Genomic DNA, 13,981 nt, shown 5'->3' on the forward strand with positions numbered 1-13,981 from the left:
AGTGGAGTTGCTCATACAAAAGAGCCATGAGACTTCCTGATGTCATCACGGAGAAAAAACCCGCCAGACTCGGCTCCACTAATGCAACACTAACGAGGTCGTGGAGAAGTCACTTCAGAGAATGAAAGAGAAGCTTGGCTGGGTTTGTGTGACAGACTGGTTAAGTTTGTTATTATCAGGTAGAGATCTACTGTATCTGTTTGGGAACAGGGTGCATGTCCTTCTCAATGATTTGTTCTAACACCAGTTTGTTTTGACAATGTCTATATACCTGTATGTCACGAACAAAGCTTTGCAGAAGCCTGCCTCTAGTTTAACTCTGTGTCAAACTTGTGCAGTTAACCACAAGTTTATGGTAAATAGGTTTACTCTTTACTAGTCCTCTTCATCCAAGTTCATTTTGCTACTGAATCATACATTTAAATAGTTTGTTAAAGTGACAGTCCATAAGTTTGGGGGATTGTGGGATTTAAAGATCTCTCTAGGAAGAATGTGAAGTTGCACAGAGCACAGAGAAAAGTACTTTTAAAACATGTGTTGTGGTGTGGTCTCCTTTTAGCGTGGATGAATCTGCAGAAAAAAAATCTGCCAAGAATAACTCACATGAAGACCTATGAGTCCACTCAATCAGCACATCGATGTAATTATTTTTTACCACATTCTGTCGTATCCACACTCAGAAATTCTACTGCTTTCACATTTTTAAAGAAGGTAAAAATGGTATTGTGCCGTTGGAGTATGTCACCTTGAACTACTGCATAAGACAGTAAGTGAGGAGGCATCCACAGGGACACTGGAATACAGTTTAAATGGTAAAGTCAATGCAAATAGGTTCTGTTCTCATTAGCATGGCGACAGTCAGTATGTTATGGCATCACTGTAGACAGGCCCAGGTGTGTAACTGTAGATAACTACTGCCTAAAGTGTGAACAGTGACTGCGAGACATTTTCATTCGAGTCAATTACAGGCACAAAAGAGCTCTTGAGCCTCAGTCATTAAATGTATAATTGTGTGTCTGTGTGTGTGTGTGTGTGTCTGTGTGTGTGTGCATGTAGAGCTGGTACAAGCCTATGGAGAAGTCATGCATTAAGCTGGAACACAGCACCATTTAGTCACGCCAGGGTAAGGCACACACACACACACACAGAACTTTGGATTCCTATTGTACGCCTTTGTGGTGATTTTTCTTGACAAAAAAATAATAATGTTATTATTCATTGTTTATGTACATGTTATTATTGTTTTACTGAATGTATGATATAATTCTTTACTCTAATTTAATGTCCCTTACAACCAGCATTGTAAAAATATTTATATATCATTTGGAGCTAGAACTCATTGATTGCTCTTCTTGGCTTAATTGATTATTACATTTGAGACTTTTAATAAGGTTCTTATTGTTTAATTTGTTTAGAATTTTATTTATATACTATAGTTCTGTCTTCTGTAGCAACATTACACATTTTCTCTATATATATTTGTATAACTATGCAGTGAATAAATGTAGAGTGTGTAAAAATGTATGAGGTTATTTATCCAAGCCCTTTATTTGAGGTAATACCAATCTAGGATTAAGGTAGTACCCATAGGATTAATCAGACACTAGATACAGGACACGGTTTGCCTTTTCCATGTGTTGCCTCTCTTTAACCATTAGCTTCAACAAAAGTCAAGCAGCACACCTGAAGTGTCTTTGAAGACCAGACAATGTGACTGAGAGGAATAGATGAGCTGCAACAGTTGACAGATCTTTTAGCTCTCTGGCCTATCTCGACCTTTCCTACTCACTTCCACACACACACACACACACTTGACTGAAAGCAGTTAACAATGAAATTTTATCTTATGCAGGCTATTGAAGTGAATGTAGCAACCATTTCCCATGAAGTTCCTCATTAGTGTTTCAGGCCAAAACATATCCATTTCCTTGAGCATGTAAATTTATTGCATTGAGTTATACACATGGATCCTATCTATGTTTTATGACAACAAATGTATACTTCAAAACGTTAATTTTTTTTTGCAGTAGGACATTAGTGTCTGAATTCTTATCAGTGTGTTCAAAATAAATTTCACTGAGTTTCGTCAACAAAGTTATACATCTATGACATTGTGTATATCAGTTCATCGTTACTTTTCTGATTGATCCTTGGGCTCTAGGCTCCCTTCATAAAGCATGGCCTGTCTGGCCTATACGAATTCCATCGTTCTCATTACGATTCTGACAGAAATTAATGTGCTCGTATTATAATGTGCAAAAAAATAGTTAAGGAAACAAGAACTGTCAGTAACCAATATCCCAAACATCCCCTGCAGAGTTAATGGTGTTTTGGACTGGGCGATGGTGATAGAATGAGTAGAAAAGGAAACTGTGCAGAATTGCTTCATTTAATAGCGCAAAACCCAATTTAAAGTTTTTTTGCTCAGGTTTGTTTTGTTTACGCGAGCTATGTCCTCACAACAGCTCAACAAAATGAGTCCGGTTTCCCAAAAGCATCTTAACCCTTTCAGACCCTGCATTTATTACAATGGATTTTACAATTACAATTTTTACTAATTTATTGTCATTTAGAACACTTTTTAATCATGTTCTTTAACTGTTTAGGGATGAAATAATAAAATTGAAATGACGAATGAATGATGAATGAAATAATGAATGAAATTTATGAAATAAACATTTTAAAATATTACCCACAGGCTTCAAATGCAATGGAAATAAAAAAAAGCTATTAAATATTTTAAATACGTGGATTTATAAAATGTTAGAGTCTTCTTTTCTGTGTATTACAGACATAAAACAGCATTCTTACATTTGATCCATCACTGGAGATAATTCAGGTCTGAAAGAGTTAACATTAAAAACATTTTAACATGGAGAGAGAGTGGTCAGTATGATGCGCGATTGGACATTTACAGTACCTTAGTACCAGTGGTGCTATTTTCATGAAACTTAATAAATATCTTAAAGAGTTGCTCGTGTGGTTTCTGCCACTGTGTGACAAGCATATATCTGTTAAAGGATAATGTATAATTCACAGCATTAAGAATTAGTTGCAGCCAGCAGCTGACCTTGAAGTTTAGCTAACATTGACCAAATGTGTATATTGATTTAGGTAGGCATGTTGCACAACACTATTTGGTGGGGCGTCGTTTTTTTAGTTGTCAGCAGAACACAACATTTAGAACTTAAATTGGGTTCATATGTTTCCTGAGTTTGGTCTTAAATACAAGGAATGCAAACGGATACAAGGTAAAAGGTGATTTAATATTTAACATTTAATTTTAAATATTTCGTTTAGAATTGTTGCGTGTGGTACCGCGGACTGGTGCTCTATTCAGGGGGTGTTCTTGCTTTGCGCCTGATGGAGAGAAGGCTACGAACCCTGCTGAAACAAATAATTAATTAATTAAGTAATACTAAGTTTAAAACTGAGTTTTCTGGTGACTTCAAATATAAATGCTATTTATACTTAACATTACAATATAAAATAAACAGTGTAATATTAAATGTCAACCCAAAGAATGAATACACCACATTATGTGATTGGAGACCAGTCTGTAGCATTTCTCTTTATTCTAATAAATGCAATTGAATAGTAGAATGGACAAGTTTTAGTAATGCAGCAATCAAACAATGCTGCTCGATATTGCACGATATGATGCGCGTCTGCGAGAAGGACTGTGTGTGTGTGTGTGTGTGTGTGTGTGTGTGTGTGTGTGTGTGTGTGTGTGTGTGTGTGTGTGTGTGTGTATGTATGTATGATAGGTGTTGTTGATGGCGGTAAGGGTGGAGATGTGTGGCCGTGGTTTTATGCTCCGTCTGCAGTGTATCTGAAGGCGCCTGCAGTCTGCTCCACTTCGGCACACTGAGCCCATGCATCCTGGAGAAGGTGCTGTCTGTTGCATTTAATCATGTTTGACTTGGCTGAGATTAATGATGTACAAACTCTAAGGTGTGGAGGACAATAAAAAAAACACAACACGGACGTGTACACTTTAAATACCCTGTAATTATCACGTCAGTCTGGGACACATCATGTGTTTGGGATGTGTTATCAGCGTGTTCTGTCTCTGCTCATTAATCATTTGGGCAGAAAAATGACAGCTTTCTTTCAGATTGCCTCACACCGAACCTGCTAGCATCCAAACAGGGGATTAAAGTGCGCTTTGCTTTGAAGTCTCTTCGCACGAGTCTCCTGGTCGCTGTTTTTAGAATAGATCAGCTCACCAAAACTACTCACCAACTGTTCAACCTTACTAAATCAAAGTGATTTAAGGGACAGATAACTTAAGTTGTGCAAGCATGCATCTTCATAACCTCTGATGCAGAAGAACCACTTTCGTTGCCTACAGAACATGAATGCGTGACTTTAAAGAGTCTTAGGAAAAATAGATAAAATGGTAGTTATTTATGACTTTAAAAATTTACCGAATCAAATCACTGGTTCTAGCAAAAACATTTTCTTTATTTTTAGAAGTGTAGTTTCACGCAAAATCGTTGTATCGTCATATTATACTTTTTTATCACTTTACTTAGGGCATCTTTTGTTTAAAACCGGGATTTGACTAAATTAATAAATACATGGATTGCTTTATTCTGTGATTAATTATGCATAAAAACATAAAATAAAGATTTGTTTTAAAAAAGTTTGAAATAATAAACTGCAACAATAGTACTCAAGTAAGTCTTTGAAAACCATGTCCCTAACCGTGAACCCTGTGTTTTTATATGCTGGAGAACTTGAACTGTTATAGCAGCCCCTGGGTCCTAACTTCCCAGAACTCATGAAGTCCTCCTGGAGTGTGTGTGTGTGTCTGCGCTGCTCTGCGCAGCGGTAGTTTATTTTGTGGAACTAACTTACAGGGTGCACACACTCCATTGTTCTGTGTGTGAGGGGGAGCTGATCATTTGTCTCCTGTCTTGCTGTGTGATGGCATGCCCTGCTTCAGATAGAGATGTTTGCTGTAGGATCAGGTATCGCCTTGCGTTACATATAGGCTACCGGATTTGTCTGAGCAAACGCAGGTAAACTTTGAAAGAAGGCTGAAGAATAGGACTGAAGATTGACTAAAGACTGGGTTAATGCATCCTGTAACTGAGCTGTGAGATTTATCCTGACAGTTCAGTGCATAACTGGACTACCGTGGCCAGGTTATGCAGTAACCATATAGCCAATCTGTGTATCCTTTTTAATCTTATCAACTAATACTTATACTTAATGCAATTTGTTTCTGTTTGTTATTGTTAAACCTTTGTTCTTTATGTAGATTTTGGGCCAAATATGAGATGCTTTTTAAATAAATTTAGTTATATCATTTCTATACAATAATAATAATAATAATTATTATTATTATTATTATTATTATTATTATTATTATTATTATTATTATAGCCATTTTTACGACTTACATGTTTAAGTATTAATATTATTAATTTAAATTTCAACCTACGTTTATTGTATTGTACTACATGTGTTATAATGGTTTTCATATTATATTTTCCAAATACATACATTCTTTTTTTTTTTAAGAGTCAATAGATGACGAGGAGACACCGACACCGGTATAAAAAGGAAGAGCTTATTGATCTCTGATCAGAGTGTTTTCATATTAAACTAATTAGAAGAACCATGTTCTTTTACATTGACTCTTTAACAGTCCTCTGCTGCAGGACATTTGTGTGAAATGTTGAAAGTCATAAATGAATGAAAATCTAAATAATACCCGACAGAAGTGAACTTAAGAAAAGCATAATTCCTGAACATAAAACAAAGGAAAAACAGAAATATAACATAACAGATATATAATAAATATACTCCATTGAGTCATATGTGTGATCATATTAAGAACTCCTATAATCAGTTATGCGTAGAGCTCACAGTGATATATATCTAGTTGGAATGAAAAAGAAAATATGTTATCAATGAAAAAACATAATTATATCCAGTTTGTGTTTCTGAAAAGGAGAAACTCATTTGAACATATCTTTTAATCAGCTCAAATCGAGAAGAAGATCCTTCACTAAATTAGAATAGGTCATATTCGGGCGTTTGTCTAATACAACTTTTATTAATAAACTCTTATATTACTCCCAGATTGCATGGCACGTGACCAACTGTAATTGTTTTTAATTAATTAGTGGAAATAAAAAGTCGTTTTAATTGGCACCTTACAAAATATTGTATGCGTGTTTTCTGAAACATTTTGTTTCTAATGAGAGTTAATCAGAAAATGATAATGATCAGGTAATGCTTACAATTTTTAAACTAATGTTTTAATTAATTATTACTTACAATGTACCTAAGCATAAAAATCAATTATAAATTACTTAACCAATTAATAATGTTTCTTACTATTGTAATAAAGTCGTAGTTATTGTGACCCTTATTGTACATTATTACCAATAAATATACAGTCAACAATTATCACCAGATTTAATAATTTCAGATCCCCTTTTCAGCATATGTTGGCTGGACATTAAGACATAAAGGTAAGCTGTAAAATAAAAGCGTTAAATAAAGAAGAAAAATGCACTGTAATCAGGATAGGTTTCTTAAAACATGCGTTTATTAGACACAGTTGGATTTATAAAAATATAACGTTTTTTGCAACGTTCCTCCTTTATTAATACGTTCCAGAAATGCCTGTAGTTTATCAGGCTTACATTTTTAAAGCAAATTAAGTTTTAATTTATGTAATCAAGATGTAATCAAGTCCAAGGTTGCATTTTGTTTACTTTTCACAGTAACAATTGTTGTTGCGGTCTTATGCATTATTTAAAAGAAACATGTTTTACAAACAACTGAAAGAAAAAAGCGACGGAAAAAGACAGGAAACGTTACAAAAAACTAATGGACTGCAAATATTGCAGAAATCACCTGTGGTCATAAACTCCCACAGTTCCAGCTTTCAAAGTTAAATTAATTTCTCTTAATTGTCTGCGCGTGCCTATTTCAGACCGCTGATATGACCGTAATAACTTACTGCTGCCGCCCTTAAGCTTCCCCTCCCGAATATGTGAGTGCAATTGACTGTGGAGGGGTTAGGAGGAGGAGGGAGCTCCGGGTAGACCTGGGGGTCCGCTCAAAACCTCGTGCTGTTGCTTGCCCACTGGACTCAGACTAGAGAGCTTCCTTTCCCCAACTGAAAAACCAACACGAAACAAGAAAACAAATTGAGTTCATAACCATCATATGCCCGAAACTCAGTTTAGTTCAAATGTCGACAGTTCCTCGATTTCTTGGAGACATTCATGATATTGAAAAATGTACATTTAAAACATGTACCAGTGAGCGGTACAGAACAACTTCAGCTCCATGGTTCATCCAAAAAAAAAGGCCCATTAGATAGTGACAATGCAAAATAATTTACACGAATAGAGTATTTTGATCACTGACCAGTAAAAATATTAATATAAAAACAAACAATTAACTGTGAGTCCTAAAGTGACTGAGGAGGTAAAAATAATTGGCCGAAAAATGTTTTTGTACAAAAAAGACAAAACAGTACACTGCATAAAAATAGTTGTTTTAACGTCCAATATGTTTAATTTAGTTAATTATATTAATGAAATGTTTTTTTGTAACCTTCGTTACTGGTGAATACATCCACTTATTTTACCCACATAAAAGTCAATTAGCATATACCTCTACAAATGTTGTCTATTTTAAAACTTTATCAGGACGAAAAACAGTATGGCACATAAACAGAAATCAACTAAATTTATATGGTCGCTGTGAGTTTCACTTTCTGAGTACATTTAGATATTTTTTTGAGTTTGTTCAACACAAACATATAATAATTTAAAACAGATAATTTAAAACAGTTTAATATGAATTAATTAATTACGAATATGAGAAAGTACAGAATTTATATCTCACTATATATGATTATTTAACTACAAAAGTTTAAATACATTTCAAAAGTTTTCACTTTATTTGATTTAAAGTCAGTTTGTCATTTATTCAGTTTAAAAGGCCATTAAGATTTTTTTGTTGACGATAGTTTACATGCATATCTAGCAGAAGTGACAATGTAGTTACCCGCTCGCGTCAAGAACACTGGCTTTCACTATTCAATATTTATAAAGGTTTTAAGGAAAGGCTCGACGTATCTTCTTATTCGTGGACGAGTACGGTGCCAACGTTAACTTCACTATGTTGTCAAAGGCTTTGTCGTTAGTGTGTGTGTGTGTCTGTTTGTGTGTGTGTAGGAGAGAGAGAGAGAGAGAGAGAGAGAGAGAGAGAGAGTAAGAAAAATAGATATAGAGAAAAGATGTATAGAGAAAATTGTATAAAATCAGACAAACTAATATAAAACAAAATATACTTCGATGGTATTCTGGTCAGTTTTATTACTTTATTATTATTGATATTATTATTATTATTGTTATTATTATTATTATTATTATTATTATTATTATTATTATTATTATTATTATACACAATGTATCTTAATCTTCATTGAGGTCTATAATGAATAAAACAGTTTCTGACCTCATAGTTTAAAAGTGATTAATGTATTTGATGATCACGTTCGATTAAATAATGATAGACTTGTATTGGTGTCACTTACTATTGGCGCTTGAATACACCAACGCTTAAAGGCAACCACAGAATTAAAATGACAAGTAAATGGTAATGATAAATTTAATTCTGATATCAGACTCTCTAAATGTCAAGATTACGAGAGATTTACCGTGCGTTGGTCGTTTAAAGGCCATAGCGCTGTGGAGGCTGTGGCCGTGCTGGCCCATTGCCCCGCCGCCCGCGTGGCTCAGACCCCCTGAGGCTTGAGACTGCCAATGAGGGGCATAGGTACCGGAAGCTCCACTACATGCGCTGACACCGTATTGGCTGGCTGAGTAGGCACACGCGGGAACATATCCGGCAAGATTAGCTGAAGACTGTGGTTGAAGAGGAAAAAAGGGGTACAGAAGATTAAAATTACTCTTTCGCTTAATTCTTTTGTCTATGCATCTATTCGAATGTACAATATGCAAAATAAATACAATAAATATGAGAACTGTTTCAATAATAAACTAAACATATTTTATCTGCACTGTAAAAAGTGTAGCCCTGCTCAAATTAAAAAAATTGATGTCCATTTGTTGCATCTAAACTATTTGACTTCACTCAATCTAAATAAAGTCAATTGTTACAACCTTATTATTTTATTTTGACATAAACCCTATTACTTCACTCGACCCAATATTAATTATTCACCTTGATCCAAGTTAAATTCTTTACATTTCAGTTTCGGAACCAAACTAATACATTTAAATTGAACCGAACTTAAAAAAAAAAAACATGGCAGCATATTCAGAAGTTCCAGAAGTTACTGTGGCGTGGAAGAGGACGGATTACCAGCGAGATTCGTTTCAGTGCTCTCTTGCTCTTTTTATTTTGCTCTGAGGAGGACACTAAGAGCTGGATTTACGTGGGATTCCACTTTTGAAAGTAAAACTAACTATAGCTCCAACGCAGCTAACCCCACTCCCACACACAGAAAACACACAAAGGGTGAGGCACAAAACAACCACATAACTGATAACTACATGAATAATACTAGAACAGTGATAATAAAACATGACATGAAACTCTGGGATAAACAGTAACATAAACACGCAGAAAAACACCCACTTCCCCCAACAGGGTGAGCTCCCATAATTCCTTGCGCCCCCCCTCCAGTCCCGACGCCACAATACCATAAGCATGCGTTGCTATCTCGCGAGCGCGTTCAGGCACTTTCTCCCTCTCTCATTCTCTCTCTCGCGAGCGCGTTCAGGCACTTTCTCCCTCTCTCCCTCAGTGCTCTGAAGCACTTCTCTACAACTTCTCCCGTGCTCCACAGTGCGCATGCGCAATTCATGTTTGATTCAAATTAAAAATATTACATCCTTATCTATTTTCTTCGAGTATGATTTCAGTGGAACCAAAACATTTGGTTTATTTCCTTCAGAATTGTAATTAATTTAGTCTGAATCAAAATTGACACATCAAAATTCAAAAAGGTTGAGTTTCACAATAAAGTCAATAATTGTACTGTGTGTTCAATCATATTTATTAGCTTGAATGAACAGCTCCATGCTTCACTTTTTACAGTGTGAAAGGCATTTGCAAACTGTCGTCCCAAACCTTGAAATGTGCATTACTATTTGGTATAATTTTAGCCGCATATCAGAATGAACACATGAAATACATTGTGTGTGCCCAGTACACCATTTAACTTTAATTATTTTATATTCTTAATTCACATTCACCACAGTATGGGTTTAGAAAGAAAAAAGGTGACAGCACACAGTGTACAATATTAATTAAAGTGAAACCTACCTGGTTGTATTTAATATCCGTTTCTAGGGTTGATTTTTCAATGCCATTGAGACCATGACTGGAGGGAAATGGTGTTCTGTTGACACTCGCCCACTCCTCCATTTTCGGTTGATAGCCCTCAGGACCGGCGATCGCTAAAGATAAAAAAGCATTACCAATATGCACACAAAAAAAGTTGAGAACATGTTTGTATTCTGCTTACTTTATTTATATGTACTACAACGTAAGTAGCTAAAACAGCTTAAACTCTGATTAATCTTGCATTAAATGTTTGTACATGAGACATTTATTTTGCAATATGTTCCATCTATCAAATGCACAGCAACGATAGTTTAGAATGTAAACGAGTGTGTTCAATATATATATGTTCAATATGTAAAATAATGTGTTCAATATATAATATGACCAAAACAAAAGCGAATAATTTAAACCCAATTTTATTACAAATAAGCCATGAGTCAAGTAAACTTACAACAAAAAAATATGTTAAAGTTTAGTTTTGTATTTTAAAAAATATGCATTTATATATGCATTTTATCTCGACTAGTAGAATGATTTTAATACAGTAATTGAAGTTCAGTATTTGTCGGGTCTTTAAAATGCAACAACAGTCTGTCGGCGTATTTCAGCCCTTTTCAGAACCAGAAGAAAATGAATGTGGGCATGTGTTACATCTACCGCCACAGTGTTTTGTAAACTATAAGGACTTACCTGATGGCTCCATGAAGGCTCGTATTCCTAAAATATTGCTGACTGTATGCACGGAAGGCCAGGCCCTGGACAGTCCCATGTGACCCGCCGTCACAGCCATACCGGGAGGGCTGCCCAGCTTGGCGCTGCTGGGCGATCCGGCGTTGGGGTAGGAGTACGGGTACACGGGGCTGTAGGACAGTTGTGGGGGAGAAGGTTTACCGCTCTCGTACTGTCCCTGCTGAGACAGGTTTCCAATCTTATTCCTCAAGATCCTGCTGATGGAGCTGACTGACGGGACGTTGTATTTGTCACAAACTGCGTCGGCCAAGAGTCTGTCCCTTATTTCCCAGGCGAAAATCCCTGGATCTGACTGCTTGTAGTCCCGTATGCTCTTGACCACGTTGGGGGTGGTGACTCGTGGCTTGCTGCCCCCAATAGCACCGGGCAAAATGGAGCCCGTCTCGTTGTAGCGGGCCAAAATCTTGCTCACGCATCCATGAGAGACGCGCAGCTGGCGGCTGATGTCGCACGGTCGGATGCCCAACTGCGCTAACTCCACGATGCGGATTCGCACTGCGTTGGGCAGCGGGCGCCCGTTGACGAACACGCCGCCAAGCTGGTTTACCTCACCGTAAGGCTGCTCTGCAAAGACCACAACAAACAACATCAGTGTTTTTTGTGCAAAGAAAATACAGACGTTGCTGTTTTCAAACCATAACGCCTACTTTAATCTTATCATTCAACTTGATGCTGTGGGTTTTCGTACATGAGATGTGAGCGCATAGAACGTATTTAGAATGTAAAAAACACCAAAAAATGACAGGGTTTCCTAGAAACTCTCGATTAGGCAAAGAATCACGAAAACCTTAATTTAATGCATACGTTAAAAGAAATTCGTCAGAGAGAGAGGAAATTAAGTGGCAACCAATACACTAACAACTAGAAAACAGAGAGCAAAATATAATTAAATGCAGCTGTAATCTTACTAATGAAATGAGCAGACAAAAAAATATTACCTGGTCTATTATCACCTGGTTATTGCATGTATTGCAAATATTACAGCCCTAATTCTTTTAATAAACGTTGAACTCATTTTGTCCAGTTGACTGACAAAAAGTAATTCTTTAGACACTACACAACTAGGCAATTATGTTTAAATAAATAATAATGCAAGATTTTCCATAATTTCGTAGTTTTCTTCCCTATACGCCAGGGTTATTATACTCGTATAATGCACCTTTAAAACAAATAACAGTAACAGTTTAATAAAGTTGTATTTATCTTTAATGTCATTACACATTAAAAGTCACCTTCATTCAGCGTAACAATATATTTGTTATTACGCTTCGACATCATGATTATTGTTTTCGGCCTATTACACCTAATTCTACGTGAAGTTTAATTCCAATTTGCAATTTGATGAAAGTGTAGATCTGCCTATATAAACATCACATTGGATTAGTACATAAACCCAAATGATTGGGAGATAATCTGTATTATATACTCTTTAAATGCTAGTTTGATATGGCCAGAAGCATCAAATTTGTTAAATAAACAAAAAGACAACAATAACTAAATCGTCCTTATACACTTCTTATACACCACACAATTTTTAAGTGAAACCATCAGCTTTTTAAGGTAAATATGGCACATTTATGCTTAACTCGTTCTATAATATAACAGTATGGCCCACAGTGCTTTAAAGATAGCAATAAAGTCGATGAAACTGCTAACTACAAATGTTTGTATTTTTTTAAGTTGTCAGTAAGGTGGTAGTTCTAATATGATAAGTTTTAATAAAACTCCTCTTAAGCCATACCAAAGCAGATATAGATCATGGTGGATCACAATACTGCCACACTGAGCGTTGTTTTGATCCACCAAGATCTAGGTTAGCGTTGGTTTAACTCGACAGAAATAGAAACTATCTATACTTATATAAGTAAATACAGTGCGTTGCAGGTAATACACTGCAGGTAATAAAATACAGGTTCTCATGTTCAGATTCTAACAAAGTCTGAAATGTAACGATCTACATAGCAAACAAATATAGGCAAACTAAATGAAGTTTTGAATTCCATCCCAATATTTTAATATAAATACTCAGTCTTACCCATTTGCAGGCTTTATTTGTTGCTCTTGTAAAAGCCCCGGTGAGCCCAACTGTTCTTCCTGTACATTGGAAAAGCCGTTTCCCGGTTAGGGCCTCCCTCTTCTTCCTCCAAAGGCCTTACTGAAATTCGATTCAGGACGCAGAAGGACTGCACTGATCTGTCCACAGACCGCAAGTGGTCGAGCAAGCTGAGGCGTCAGTCTCTCTGGCAGGGTTTCCAACTCCTCCCTGTTTCCACCAGAGGTCATTTTTCTCTTTCTGACATCATATTCATGTAGAAACAGCAAGGACCAAAAGTGTTAGTTTACGTTGTTCTTTCCTTAAGAAAAGGGAGATGGTTCATTATACAGTAATTACCATGTTCTCTCGTGACATTTCGGTGCTAGCAGATATATTTATGTTATGTTAGTATCGTTGCTGTAATTGCTAATACTTTTATAAAACATATTTGTCTGCAATAAATCAATAGTGCGATAAAATAAAATGATTGCATTAGAAACAAGTATATTTTATCTTGTCACAACACTTATTTTCATGGCAGTTTCAGTAAGAACATAAAAACTGACGTGAGCAATATTAAAGATCACATTATGCAAATGGATATAGGACATTTTTGAACCTGAGTATACTTATCTATGTGTTGCGAAAAATTGTAAATTGTTCATTTTTAGTCAACATATACGAGTATTTTGGACAGCCTTATTCGGAGAGGACAGGTCTTATATCTTGAGCTCCCTCTTCTGGTTGACCGCGATACTGCAGTAAACTGCTACTCGTTTAACAAAATCTCTTAGCATAAAGTAAATACGTGATTTACATATTGTACAAATATATATATATATA

The 13,981-nt window shown here is 35.8% G+C and overlaps 1 protein-coding gene across 1 annotated transcript; it reads right to left on the bottom strand.

Annotated features, from left to right (window-relative positions):
- Positions 1-6,546: 6,546 nt before the first annotated feature.
- On the bottom strand, positions 6,547-13,307 carry pax1b (paired box 1b). Its single transcript, XM_007255535.4, has 5 exons — positions 13,139-13,307; positions 11,044-11,667; positions 10,333-10,466; positions 8,699-8,906; positions 6,547-7,144 (listed from the first exon to the last, which is right to left on the bottom strand). Exons 1-5 carry the CDS (start codon positions 13,140-13,142, stop codon positions 7,044-7,046), a joined length of 1,071 nt encoding a protein of 356 aa, XP_007255597.2. The 5' UTR covers positions 13,143-13,307; the 3' UTR covers positions 6,547-7,043.
- Between the last annotated feature and the right edge of the window lie 674 nt (positions 13,308-13,981).

The sequence above is a fragment of the Astyanax mexicanus genome, chromosome 1 (genome assembly GCF_023375975.1).
Source record: "Astyanax mexicanus isolate ESR-SI-001 chromosome 1, AstMex3_surface, whole genome shotgun sequence".
Lineage (NCBI taxonomy): Eukaryota > Metazoa > Chordata > Actinopteri > Characiformes > Acestrorhamphidae > Astyanax > Astyanax mexicanus.

Excerpts from the sequence above, each read along its gene's own strand:
- pax1b (XM_007255535.4), bottom strand. Across the intron at positions 8,907-10,332 it reads CGGATATTAAATACAACCAG|TCTTCAGCTAATCTTGCCGG; the intron begins GTAGGTTTCACT and ends CTTCAACCACAG. Across the intron at positions 7,145-8,698 it reads CTTTAAACGACCAACGCACG|TTGGGGAAAGGAAGCTCTCT; the intron begins GTAAATCTCTCG and ends TTGGTTTTTCAG.